Source organism: Ptiloglossa arizonensis, chromosome 8 (assembly GCF_051014685.1).
Source record: "Ptiloglossa arizonensis isolate GNS036 chromosome 8, iyPtiAriz1_principal, whole genome shotgun sequence".
Classification (NCBI taxonomy): Eukaryota; Metazoa; Arthropoda; class Insecta; order Hymenoptera; family Colletidae; genus Ptiloglossa; species Ptiloglossa arizonensis.
The window spans coordinates 6,078,401-6,093,155 of record NC_135055.1 but is presented as its reverse complement, the minus strand read 5'-3'; the positions used below and the strand labels follow the sequence as shown (position 1 = coordinate 6,093,155).

The 14,755-nt window shown below is 37.5% G+C and overlaps 1 protein-coding gene and 1 long non-coding RNA gene across 4 annotated transcripts in view; one reads left to right on the top strand and one right to left on the bottom strand.

Moving 5' to 3' along the window:
• The window catches only part of LOC143150022 (uncharacterized), a 113,868-nt gene extending 108,306 nt beyond the window's left edge, over positions 1 to 5,562 (top strand). For all 3 annotated transcript variants that reach the window (XM_076318011.1, XM_076318010.1, XM_076318009.1), the window contains 4 exons: positions 1,053 to 1,338; positions 2,977 to 3,214; positions 3,291 to 3,441; positions 4,078 to 5,562. In XM_076318011.1, coding sequence (XP_076174126.1) covers positions 1,053 to 1,338; positions 2,977 to 3,214; positions 3,291 to 3,441; positions 4,078 to 4,338 — 936 coding nt within the window. In that variant the 3' untranslated portion in view covers positions 4,339 to 5,562. The remainder of the gene's footprint in view (positions 1 to 1,052; positions 1,339 to 2,976; positions 3,215 to 3,290; positions 3,442 to 4,077) is intronic.
• The window catches only part of LOC143150023 (uncharacterized), a 58,059-nt gene that overhangs the window by 31,475 nt on the left and 11,829 nt on the right, over positions 1 to 14,755 (bottom strand). The window lies entirely within an intron of this gene.

The following is a 14,755-nucleotide window of genomic DNA, read 5'->3' as shown; positions in this document are numbered from 1 at the left end:
AATGTTATAGTAAAAGTATCTGAAAAATTTAAAAGTAATCGGTCAGCTAGATCTCGAGACATCTTGCACATCGTTTTTGGAAACAGTGTTTCGAAAAAAATAAGTTCGAAGTTTCCAAACGGCCTGTTTTGTATGGGCTAAGGCTCTTCGTACTTTTGCAAATAGATTCATTTAAAGACTGGGATGTTTTCAAAATTTCAAATCGTCCTGCCTCCTTAAATTTATAGTTTCTCTCCAGTATCATTCTTTTCCAACATATCAACTATACATTTATATTGCAACAGGTCGTTGAATTTTTTATGGTGTCTGCTACGACGTAAATATAGAACACCCTTTGAGAAAGCACAAACGACCCTGAAAACTCGACTCGAGGAAGCTTCGCTCCTACGAGATCCCAATTAATTTGCAAGTATTGTGTTGAGCGAAACCTCAAGCTCTTATGATTGCACTTCGTATTAACGGAGTGTAATCGCGTTGAAAAAGTTGGAGAATTACGTCGAGATGCTTTCCTACTAAAAACTTTATCACGGTTCAATGATTTTGTCGTAACCCTTGAGTCCCAGGCCTGTCTCATCGTTGAAAGTTCGAGTTGCATTTATCTATGCACACCATTAAAGTGTCTCGAGCATTTATCTATAATCGGTGGATTTTCTCAGTAGAGGTGTCTAAGGAGGATATTTACACATGATTGGTCAGTCTGTAGTCACGCGAATTTTCTGTGTCGATTGCATACAATTCCATGGAATAATTCACTCGTGCCACGTGGTGTGCAAGTGACGACGCTGCCTGCTTTCTTCGACGGTCAGTTGCTCGCTCTAGAATAAAAGTTCGCGCACTTACGAAGGACAATAGCAATCTTGTTCCTTGGTACTTGGACGCAACGTATTGTTTCCCGTAAGAGCACGGTAACCGAAATAAAGAAAATTTTTGTCGCTGGTGTACGAATGGCAAGGCCAACCAGAAAACATGGACGTCACGTAATGTGCTAAACCGCGTACCAACGAAACTCTATGCATGAGAAATGCATACATTTCCGTTTCGATCTGTTGCAGCTGAACCAAACTCCTCAAGTGCCGGCGGGGCTGCGAGCCCTCAAAAATACGAATCCCCGTCTCAGCCACTTCAGCATCGATACCAATACGTCGGTCGCTGCCGGTAGACGAATATTTTACTCGGCGACGTGGAACGAGCTGAACGTCACTCTGTGCGTCGCCTTCGATCTGGCCACACACGTGTCGCGGAAGGAATTTTATTTGGCACCCATAATCGAGTTTATAGACAGCGTACCGAAGGAAATTACCGGCAAGACGTGTCTGCTGGGGAACAAGCAGCTGGAAGGTACTTTGTCGAGTTCCATTTTCTCTTCTTTCACGCGGCCCATACACCTCTCTCTCTCTCTCTCTCTCCTCCTCTGCCCTCGGAGTTTTATCTGATAATGTTCTGAGAGTGTAAATACTTTTTCGATATTGGCTGTGAAAGGGTGGGGGAAGGGAGCAGCAGTTTACACTACGAGCAAATGGCACGTGAAGAATTTTGTGGAAAAATTTGATTTCGGTACATTTTACCTTTATTTACTTTGAATTATTCGTCAGATCGACGAACGGATTCACTTCGTACCGTGGTGTGCATGTACGCAGAAGTTGCATGGATTTTTGCACGGTGGTGATATTAAATTTCCATGGGGGATTCTGAATAATGTAAAACGCAATGAAATGATGATGGAAGTGAAAATTAACCGCGGGAATATTTATGCGTACTAGTAGACGCGGAAAATTAATGCAATAATATTTCAATTCTAAGGTGGAGAGGGCTTTATAAATATTTCGGATAATTGAATTTTAAACTCGCGATGGCTTGAAAGCGTTATTTCTTTTGCACAATTAATTACAAGTATGAATGTTTGTTTTATAATCAGAGTAGTTTGCATATCTACTGAAAACAGCTGGAAAGAATGCTTTGGAAAGTAAAATTGTTTTTTTGCGATAGCGACAGTATTGGTACGAAATACTGAACAATAATTAAATCAATTTTCTTGAAAATTCTGATCGCTAAATCGAAATACCACTCAGAGGTATTCTTTCCAATTGTGGACTATACATTTGTCGATACTTTTTTCCAATTTTTCCACGAAAGATTCTCGACTCTTGATCACTTGTTCGTTTTCGAAATTTTGTAGTAATATTCTATTACACTTGAATCTACATATTCTATCTATCAATATTCTATCTGACACCAGGTAAGCCTTTCAGGTTTTCGAAAATATTTAATCCAGGTGTATCGTTTCTCGAAATTCGGACACTGAACTCGGATTAAAAATTTGAAAGGGTTTCCATTTTTCACGTTGAAAATCGCCACACTCCGTTCACTAAATACAGAGCCATTAATCGCGAGTTTATCGAAGCTAATAGCTATTGCAGTGACTTCGTACCATACACGCGTGCTAATCTCTCTTTACCGTTATTCAATATTTATTGGTGCGAGTGTATCGTAAAATTTTCTTCCTCTCGAACCTGTTTATTTTCTGTCACACTTCATTTTCGACTTCTCGCAAACAGTTTACTATATCAAACTTTATACGAGTATAGTTAACACCGATATTAATCGACACCTGCTCAACACACAAAGCGATTCTCACCGAAACGAAAGATTTGCACGTATTACTATATGATTTCAGTTAACGTTCAAAGAAGCTTACACTCGGTAGAAAAAATTACGAACGGTTATTTTATCGATTCGGTATTATAATTATATTAAATTGTTATTCGTAATTTTTTACATTTCACTACCTGTAATTTCATTCGAACAAAATCTTCTTTAACTCTACATCTGCCTCCCCTTTGCTAAATTTCTGGCTGCCGATACTCGCATAATGTACACGTTACGCGTTGCGAGAAGCGATTTCGTCTCACCTGCGTTTTTTTCACTCACCGACACTACATTTTCAAGCTTTGAAAGACTTCACGGTTTCATTTCCAGCGACCATTTCCGTTCTACCACGCCTGCAAGTGAGCACGATACAATCATTCGGCACGACGACGAGAGGGATGCACGACGAGGGAACAGTCCGGGAAGCCTCGTTCGTGCTTCTTCAATTCGTCACGGCGTTGAAGAGCCTCCAGGCGCGGGGGATCGAGGAGTCCGCGAGGAGCCTGAACAACGTGGTGCTCTGCCGAGAGGACAAGGACGCCTATTACAGGCTCTACCTTCTTCAGGGGTTGGTAAACGATTCGAAGAACCAGCCGTCCCGGTTGGGAAATTGGTTTGCTCATTGTTCGTTTACGTGTTCGCAGATTGAATGTGGATACGAACGAGGAACGGGACGGGGAGAGGGTCTCGTTGTGTCAGTGCGCGTTGGTGGCGCTCCAGCAACTGAATCTGACGAGCAGGCTGCCATTGATTCAGGAACTACTCATGAGGGAGAAAGCGGTCACACTGTCTCAGGTGAGAAATTTCAACATCAGAATTATTCAAATTTCACGAGTCTACGTGATAGGTTGTTCGTTGAATTTTTTCGTTCGATGAAACTTATCGAGTGACCAAGTACCACACCGTTCGATAAGTTTTATCGAACGACGAAACTTATCGAACAACCTAGCGATGGTTGTTGGTGATAAAAAAAGATAAACGATAAAAGAATGATAAAAAAGATTTCACGGAGAAAGCAATCTCCAACGGCTGAATTTTAATTTGTTCGTATTAACGTAGCCTCGTTTCCTAAAGGGTCAAGTTTTGAGTAGAGTTGCATCTGTGAAGTGCAATTGCAGGATTGCATTTTCGAACGATAATACAGTAGTGCTTCGCTTGAAGATCGTTACGAGGAATCATCGGTTACCTTTAGTCTGGTAGAGAATTTTTTTCGAGTAGGGACATAGATATCTAGTCTCGAATCTATGAGAAAAATTTTATCTTTGATGCTCTATTCGAATATTCGTAATTTATTTGTAGTCAGTTGCACAGACTTTGGTCATCCGTTACACAGATCTTTTTTTTTCTTCGACTCGTGATTCGTAACATGTAAATTCGTGAATTGAGAAATTGTTCGTTAAAACTGAACGAAAACATGTACTCTTGGTCCAGGTGAAGTCTGTATTGGAATTTTCTTTATGGGGTCCCGCGGACGTGACACTCGGCGGTCCTCGCGAGAGGGAGATCGCTCTTCAAAGATGGCTCGATTTGGAGAGAGCCAACGTTCTTCATGCCCTGGTCAGAACACGGGCTCCCCTCACCGTAACCGACGAATATCAATTATTATTCTTGGTACGAACCAGCGCGAAAATTATGGGCGAAGCGTCGCTGCTCTTGGACGAGCAGCGAGCCCACTTGGCTCGAGCTTGCTAATCGTTCCCCTTCAGTGGAACAAACGATGCCAAACCTACAAGGGCGAACAGTTCGCGGACAGTCTACAGGGTGTACCATAATTATAGGTAAAATATTAACTGGCTAATAGCACGCATAAAAATAAACATAGGGATACTAATTATGCGAAACAATTCTCGGACTGGATTGAACGGAATTAATGAAATTCGGTTGAAAAAAAGTCGATTCGTAGAATATAAATGTTTCCCCGGTTACGTGAAATTGAGCGGACTCTAATCAGGAAAACTTAGGTAAAGTCTTAAGTAAAGTTTCCTGTACCGTTACAAATATTGTTCAGGCTAACAATATTTGACATCTGTCATCGAATGTAAGTTAGAAACTGGAAAGTCGAATGATTGGAAAACGACTCCTTTTTCCAATATTTATTCAAACTTTTGTATTGGAATTTTTTGTATTTACTTTTGTGATTTTCATTAGCCAGTTAACACGTCGTTACAATATTGGGTAAACCGATCAAATTAGTTTATATCGTAACAAGTGGTGTGTTTGTCTCACTGGAGGGGTGGATTACAGACAGAAATTTTGCTATCAAAAAAGGTGTAGAACTTTATAAACCGTAGGAAATTGCATCAGGAAAGTAACAACGTTCAGTAATTATTGCAATGTTCAGCTAAACATTCGCTTACAGTGTTTGCACAAAGTACACGGTAGTGTTTAATTTATTCAAAATCTGTATTAACGAGAATAAAAATGATTAATTGTTGAATAGTGCATTTTTCACTCTACATTGTTACCCGAATGTTCTGTGTGATTTGAAATGTTGCATTTGATAGCATTTATTTATTGTAACAATTTTGATACTTTATATATAGGTCACCCTGTATATATGCATTCGACGCCTCGAACGCGCTCGAGTGTCGTCGTGCAAAGTTTTCTTTTTCTTGTTTTTTCTTCGGGAAGATGGAGTGGCAACGTATTGGCGACACGGTTGTCGAAATTAGATGATATCGTGGTGTACGTATCGATGACGTTTCGTCGGACGATGCGTGAAAGTAACGTTATCATTATAAAAATTCAAGTACGTGCCAATGCTCAAGTGAAGTGCGCGATCGCGCGGGAATGTTGTTCGCTCGATTGTCGCTCGAAGATTGTATATGTATGTTTTGTACGTAATTATTTTCGTTTATCGTCCATAGCGATATAATCATATTAAATATTTGTATAAATAAATGCTCGATAACGATGCTTGGTGTTGTTATTCCTTTAGCAAATAAGATACATCCGATAACGCGATTCGTGTGATAACGAGCGTGTAGAATTATATTAACGACTATTACGCGTGGATTACGCGTCGTTGTTGAAAAATATTATTTCAGGAAAAAAGATACAATCGTTTGTACGATGTGATTGAAACTAGTATATGTATTGTACGCGTACGAGAAGATTGCATCTGCAATTATGTTGGATTCTGGTCATTCAGAATCTCAGACTCTGCACTAATTGCGTACTCGCTTGAGACAGTCTCTGAACGTATACGATCGGCCATATGTTCAAATGTAATTTTCTCGCTCGCGTACTATACAACGAGAGTTCTAGAAACCGGAGAATCCGTACAATTGAAGTCAGAGAACATAGTATAGACTATTATACGTTGAAATATTACTCAGGAACGTGAAAACGTGTCAGTTGTGTTTAGTTTAAGTATAGATGTATGCTGTTCGAAAGTGTCAGCTTCTCGTTTTGCCACAGTACTCTTTCAATTGTTTCCATTGCTAACTGAGGATCAGTATTGAATAGTATTCCGTTCCCCGCGAAATAATTTTAATCGCTCGCACGGTGAAACGCCCCGTTCATTTATCAACATCGCGACCTGGAATCCGTGCCAAGTATCAGATACAACAAATTCCATAATAACCACGCACGAAATCGAACGCGTATTATCGCTAATGCAACAACGACGTGGCCACCAGGCCCGATAAATCAATATCGCGGCGATTACGAGCAGTTTTCGGCGGAGGACGCGTGTTCTCTATGCGATTCGATAGGCGAATGAAAAATTCAACATCGATTCTTAACTGTATCGTCGGACTAACGTTGCAAAATGGATATTCCTAAGAGAAACAATCGAAAATGTTTTATTTGTATTTTGGAATAGTAACGAGTGCATTCGCTTGAAATATTGACAGTATATTGTCACATGTACCGTTTCTCGTTCGATCGTTCCAGTTTGACATTTTACCCGAGAAACAGATGAGAAATTTTACATTAAAAATGAAATTATCAACGTTAAACGTCAGTCGTTTCGATCGTGAAATATAATTCAGGAGTTGAGTACTCAAACGAAGATGCGAGTCGTGTACGATCATGCATTTACAAGAGTGACCATCGAAGTCACGCATACGTGATAACGGCCGATAACTGCTGATTAACGATATCACGTGTACGCGAAAGCGGCCGTCAAAGTGTTAATTTTTCCCAGGAAACCGTTTCTCTCCCAGCGGCTTTGTACTACCCCCTCCCCCCCTCTTTTCACCCGCTTCCAACCCTCTTTTTTCATCGACGCAACCGGACCAGGCTGGAATGTCTAGAACATGGTCTCGCATACCGTAAACGTTTCCCGCGTTAACCGTATACGAAATGGAAACGAGTTTTTAATTAAACCTTATGCATTTAGCGACACAGAAGCGACCGCGACTACGCTCGAGGCCATCGCCGAGCTCGAGGAACGTTCCGAGCCACATTTTTTAATATCTCGACCGTTTCGTGCATTGGCGTCGCCACACAGCCCTGCTACGTGAAAGAAAGAATATTCGAAACGCTTCACCAATCGTCAACGCGGATTTTACAACGAAATAAGCTTAAATTTGTAGCCACGGTCGTGTCTCGCTTAACGAGAGAATCACTCGAAAATCTAGAGATCTCTAAATATCAATATACGGGGCACAAATAGAATATTTTGTACAGAAACTGGTCACGAACAGTGACTGGGGATGACCTCTGCTCGCCAATTAGAACAACAAATTTGATCAATATCTGAGGTATTACTGTACCTCGTTAATACGATATTTTTTAATGGTGAGATATAAAACGGAGATAAACACACTATGGACACGCGATAAACACTGTTAATCCAATCTACACACACTGGGCAATTGTTTTCGCTGAGTGTTATGGCGCGTGGCGGTTAATAATATAGTGGAAATTTCCTAATTGCTCTAGGTGGAATATTCGGATTAAATGGTGTAGAAATTTCCGGTCAATGGCTATTCTGAACTTTAAATAGACAGATATATTTAGTTCCATATAAATTTACGATTGTTCGAATATAAGTGGACAACGATCGATATCCGAAAGAATGAACGATAGTTATTAGTGAATGTATATTTAACGTACAGGTACATATTTACCGAATTGTACTCTTGTGAAATAAAAAAAAAAAAAAAAATATGAAAAGAAATTCTCCATTTGACGATCCTCTGTGGAAATTTAAACTATGTTGAATTTTTTGCCAGGGTGAGCAGGGTGAATTTAACCTTAAAAGTTTGCATAACTTTTATTTTGCTAAGTACGGTAAGTCCTCCTAAATGAAGGGAAATTTCCAAGGCAAATTAACCGCGAGAATCGAATTAAACAAATGAATGTATTGTCGGGAGAAAGAAGATCAGACACGAGTTAAGAATAACATAGTACCATAAGTAGGGTGAATATGAAATGACTAACTTTCGTTGAATCTTGAATGTCGTAAAATGTTGACCAAAACTTCTGATCCAATTCGCCTTAGATTCAGGACTGATCTTCCATTATCCCGTCTATACATCTCTAGGGAGGGGCTTGTTCGAGTTTATATGCGACAAAACGTGGAAACTCGTGCTGGATACCCTCCAAATAGACAGTACGAACGTGATGACGAGAGTTTCAGATAGGGGAACGATATTCTAAGTTTAGAGGCACCAGTTAGTTCCCTACGCGAAAGGTGACAAATGCAATTGCTCTGAAACTTTTCATCGTTAAGTCTTCATCGAAATTAGTAATTATAACGATTTTCTGTACCATCTATCGGACTTGGATTAGTTATGGACTAATTACAGTATTTGTCTCGTTCAATTCAAAATTTTTGTTCATTTACAAACTTTAAACTCTTTCGAGGTAAGCTTCAGTTAGTAGTACGCACCAATTATTGACCGGACATGGCATTGTTCAGCTCAAATGGCACAGATGTCGCACAGTCTCTCGCGAAGCTCGCTTTCCGTCGCTTCGATTCTCTGTAACTAGCGATCGACAGACCATGTTGCTTTGAAAACCTGCATAAAGACGTTAACAATTAACCGGCCAGCTTGGACGATGGAGCAAAGAGACTTGGAAGGAATTTTAGTCTTTCTTTGGAGAAGTGGAACAACCACCAAATTCTTGGTTTGGACTATAAAAAGCAGAATACTCAAGTATTTGAATAGTCAGTAATTCAAATACATCATATTCGAATAGTCAAATATTCAAATACACAAAATTCGAATAGTCAAATATTCAAATACACAAAATTCGAATAGTCAAATATTCAAATACACAGTATTCGAATATCCCGATAATCAAATACATAGAATTCGAGTAATTCGACATTCAAATACATAGAACTCGAGTAGTCAAATATTTAAATACTTAAAATTCGAGTAGTAAAATATTTAAATACATAAAATTCGAGTAGTAAAATATTTAAATACATAGAATTCGAGTAGTCAAATATTTAAATACATAGAATTCGAGTAATCCAACATTCAAATACATAGAATTCGAGTAGTCAAATATTTAAATACATAGAGTTCGAGTAGTCAAATATTTAAATACATAGAATTCGAGTAGTCAAATATTTAAATACATAGAATTCGAGTAATCCGACATTCAAATACATAGAATTCGAGTAATCCGACATTCAAATACATAGAATTCGAGTAATCCGACATTCAAATACATAGAATTTGAGTAGTCAAATATTTAAATACATAGAATTCGAGTAATCCGACATTCAAATACATACAATTCGAGTAGTAAAATATTTAAATACATAGAATTCGAGTAGTCAAATATTCCAATATACCGTATTCGAATAATTCAATATTCCAATATACCGTATTCGAATAATTCAATATTCAACTACATAGAATTCGAATAGTCAAATATTCAAACGCGTACTATACGAATAGTCAAATACGTGAATACATGGTACTTGAATTTTATTCGTTGAAAATTTAAATTACCAAAGGTATACGAATACTTGAATAGAAAAAGATTCTATAAATGGTCCCTACTGGTATCCCCGTTGAAGCAAAAATTACGGGAGAATGAACGAAATGAGATCATGAAGGTTGTGCCGGGCGGTTCATCCGATCAAAATTCACTAAAATTAATCCACACTTTTCGATGATCGTCCGATAATTTTTGGTGTGAAGAATTTAAAGTGAACCGAGAAGAAATCCGATGAGGCATGGATCGAACACGTTGCCGGGAATAAAGTCGGGAACTGGAAATGGAAGCACTTGCGCGATTCGGTCTGGAATATGCAGCGTAATAGCGACACGCAATCGGCGCCATCAATGTCTCATGGTTTTCAAATCGTGTTACGGTGTTCTACACTTCTACGTATCGCGTGTGAATTTTATTAACTCGAAAGAATAGTTTTAAATACCATCGGAAAATATTATTCCCCTCGAATTTAAAATATTTTATTCCAGGTGTTGTTTGACACCTGTTAAATGTTATGCAAACTTTTAAGGTTAATTTCACCCTGCTCACCCTGGCAAAAAATTCAACATAGTTTAAATTTCCACAGAGGATCGTCAAATGGAGAATTTCTTTTCATTTTTTTTTTTTTTTCATTTCACAAGAGTACAATTCGGTAAATACATATCTGTACGTTAAATATATATTTACCAATAACTATCGTTCATTCTTTCGGATATTGATCGTTGTCCACTTATATTCGAACAATGGTAAATTTATACGAAACTAAATATATTATCTCGAAGAAGTAAGGTTAAGAAACTGTTCTTAGTGATTAAGAATTGCTCTGTAAAATTCATTTAATTTTCACAGGACCTTTGTAAATACTTCGTGAACTTACGAACATAATTTCTCTCGAATAAAGTTAAGAATTTACCTTTTCCGAGCCAACAGTTTCCACGTTGTATCTGCTGCTTTTTTGGTAAAAATGAACAATCTCCAGGAGAAATTCAGGTAATTGACACACCCATGAATTATAGAGGTAAGATTATTAAACGACGAAATATTTCTGTATAAATGTTACAATCGTAAAATGTGGGTATAGAAAGACCGACTGTTGAAGTGAATTCAAGGCGATAATTTTAACTTCTTGCTAACCTTGCCGTGATAGTTCTCTGACCTGATGCGAAGACAGTCGACCTTGGATCTTGAAATGGAAATTATTCTAAATTCGAACGAGTTTCAAATATTAATAAGACGAATGAATACTCTTCTTTGTTCTTAGTTTCGTGTTCTATAGTCGATACCACGAAACGCCTACGTAATAGAGCTTTCAGACGCACCGAAACTCCAGATGTTTAGCAGATACCATTGGCAGATGAAATACAGAAAACAATGGCGCATACTTTAGCGCGCTTTTAGCAACGTGACAGTCCAGAGGCTGAGCGAAGTACTCGTCGCCGAAATTGCATTCAAGGCGAGTTCCATCCATCTCCATTAACAGAAACGCGATGTTCGAGTGCGTGCACCTTCGTCTTATCGTCGACTTTGATTTATCGACGCCCTACGAAACAATGTTATTACTAACTGTCATTGGCTCCCATTTGTTCAAATTTCATTTCGTCGATAAAACGATTCCTGTACACTAGGTTCGAACAAGATCGTTATCAATCTTGTTTTGTTTCGATTCACACCAACTGTAATTTGCAACAATTTTTATCGAAAGATAGTAACAAAAACTAAGTTAAAATTGTACGAGTTATTTTCCTACGAAAGTATGAAAAGAAATTAATAAAATAGTCATTCGAATTTCTTGCAGGCAATTTTCCAGGATCACGTTACAGTTCAACAACCAGTTTTATTTGATTATTTTACGTTAATTAAGTGAATCTACAAGAGAGTTATTTATTATAGAATGAAAGCTTCCGTAGATGTACGTGTCTCTGAGTATTTAAATAAATTCGTTACTTGAAACAGGAATTTCTTTTCACGAGAAATCTAATAAGACACCGAACCTCAAAGTTGTGCTTAATCATCTCTTCTTTGGAATCTGCAATATTGGACCAGAGTCCGTGAATAGACGAGACTAGGAATATTTTAGTAAGAATGATAGGGTAGGTGAAACTTCGAAAATTCTTAGTTCCATCTATTCTGGCACCTCTGGTGAGATATCTCGAGTTCCATCTATTGTCGCATCTCTTGAATGTTCCAAGTTCCATCTATTTTCACATCAAGCCGTAAGAATAGATGGATCTCGGAACATTTTCTGAAGCTGATAGGATAGAACGTAGCTAGAATATAGAATATCTTCCCAAGCTTGTTAGGATCGATAGCAGTCTGAATATTTTGGTCAGACATTAGGACAGATAGAACTTAGAATATATTTTTCAAACGTTCGGGTAAATAGAACATACAATATTCCTGTAGAGCGATACAATAGATAGAAATTATTTAGACAATATCCGAGCATATTATATTATACCAGAATATCTATACTATATTGTGTAATACAAATTACGCGATACAAAATTCTTTCCAGTGTATTTTAAAATGTATATTACCCAATACAAAAAACACTTCATCATTTATTTTATTTCTTTAATTTCTCTCTTCCTCGAACAAAGAAAACAAATATTTACTGTCACATTCGATCAATCGATACGACAAATCTTTATCGATTGTAATTACCCTCAATTTCGTCCCAGGTTATATTTTCTTATTTTCTTTTTTCACAATTTAATTACTTTTACATTTCCACTCTCTCTCTCTCTCTCTTACAATATTAGAATTAAGTTTTCCCTGTGGTGCTGCCCTCTGTTGTTCGATATTCGAATAGCGCATCGAAAGTTGCACCTTTTAAAATACGACTGCACACTTCGTCTCGAAGACGAAGAGTACCGATGAAAAATGAACGTTTCGCGGGTTTATCGGTTCCATAATTACGGAATACCCCGTGAAGCCGAAGATGTCGCTCCGGAAACGCGAGTTTAATGTTCCCTAACGCGCGCTCGCGAAAACACTTTCCACTTTTACGCCGTATTTTTGGGCGTTCGCCAGCCGACACGCGGTTCTACAGAGACGTGGCTGATGCCAGTTTTCGGTGGCCAATTAACCGACCGGCGGACCAACGAAATTGACCCCTCGCTCGAATCTGCTCTGCCAGGATAATCTAAATTCTCTCGGAGGGCGGCGAATTAAAGGGTTACGCCATATTGACAGCCACGAAACAGCCGTGGTATTTGTCAATTTATTGTAGCGAAACTACACACTCGATTAAAATGAATTTTTTACCAGGAATAGAACGCACGATGATCGTTGAGAAAATATTTTTTTTACGTAAAATAGACGCGAGGGAACAAGATGGCGTTGATCTCGATCGTGACGTGCACGGTATGCTGGTGTCGGTGAATGCAAGTGCAATAGCGTTTGAAAATCGAAATTTGAGTAACATTATTATTTTTGAATTTATTGTACAGTCGTGTGACCACGCATTGAGTTTAAAAGGTTGAAAATATTGAAAGGAAACGGGACCAATTTTAGACTGATGTGAGCGTCTGTTCTTGAGATTCATTTAGGTTTTACAAGCTGCTGAGTGATTGATAAATTTAATAACAGTGTTTTACAAACTGTAGCGTTACTTTTTGGATACAAACCATCTCGATTGTCACAAACTGATCGATAGAATGGACTTTCCGAGCCTCTCGATGAAATTTCCGTGATTATTTGGAAACGGATTTTGTATAATTCAAACAAAGTGAATCAGTAATACGAAATATTAACGACGACATAACGGTGTTAATTTAGCCGCATTGAGAATTTTACGCGTAAATATAGGGTGTCTTGTAAAAAGCAGGTCGGCTTAATATTTTCGGTATTCTAAATAATAGGACGAAGTAAAATTGAACGTCGTTTACGTTGTATTCAATAAACATTCAATTATTCGTTACCACAAACGTGTGTGGAGCGTTGAGAAAAAAATGATTAAACGTATAGTCAAAAATATATTGAAAAATTATAAGTAGGATAAAGAAACTGAATTTATGAATAAAACAATTAATTCGATCATTTGTAATTAGAATAATGTATATCGATGGAATCAAAATTATGAACGATTGAGAAAAAAATTGTTCAAATTTGCTTACTATAGGTTATTAATTTTATCTGAAGAGAATCTGTAACGTGATTTAACAAGTTAAGACACGTTTCAATTTCATACACACACATACATACATGTAGGTGAGTAACATAAAAAAAACATAAACAACTATTCTGACAATGGAAAAGACAAAAGTACATTTAAAAAACGTAAAAATCGAATCACTTCCAGTCAGTGCAACTTATCTTATCAAATTTACCTTAAATTTTTCCTTCACAAGTGAGAATGTCTAGATTTAAAGATTAAATTGTTTTTAAAATGAAACATTTAGTTTCTCATGGTGTAATTCGATAGAGTACTTAGTAAGCAACACATCTACTACACTATGCAAAATGAAGAAGATATTACGATGATCTGCTTATAATGGTACACCCTATATACAGGACAAAATAAATGTAACTAAATTACCTTCAAATTTAATAAATGAATATAATTCCACAGTGGAAATTCTTTAACAATATCAACAGGAAGATCGTTAAATTTATCGGGAGCTGTTAATATTTGTTACGAATTATGCAATATAACACCGCGTGACGAAATATTTTCGATCGAGTATACAAACACAGGAAATAAAAGACAGAAATTTTAGCCATTACGAAAGAAAGAGCTAGATAATGACGAACTGTGCAACTGTAGATTAGGGTGATTCCTTGTGTAAAACTAAATCGAAAATGGGAAATAAAATTTTCACATTCGAAGTTTCGTTTTCGAGAAAAGAGATTTTGAAAATTTGTCAAGCACACGAACAACTTCTCGAACCGTAATTTGAACGCTTTGGATTTAATATTCTGCGTGAACTTTGCTATCGCATCGCTATGTACTGTGCCCAACTGAGAAGATGACCTCTGGAAGGAATTTCGGATCGTATTTTGTTTGAAAGCACCGAGTAAAAATTTATCGACGTTGTTTAGACTCTCCTTGCACAAGATTGTGTTAACAAACAACTTCTGAAGTGGGTTTTGCAAAAAACGGGATGTGTAATTTACAGTGTTGTTGCAACGTTAAAAGTAAAATAAAAATTCAAGAATAGTAGCTTCGAGGTACGTAACAAATTTTCTGAGAAATCACCAT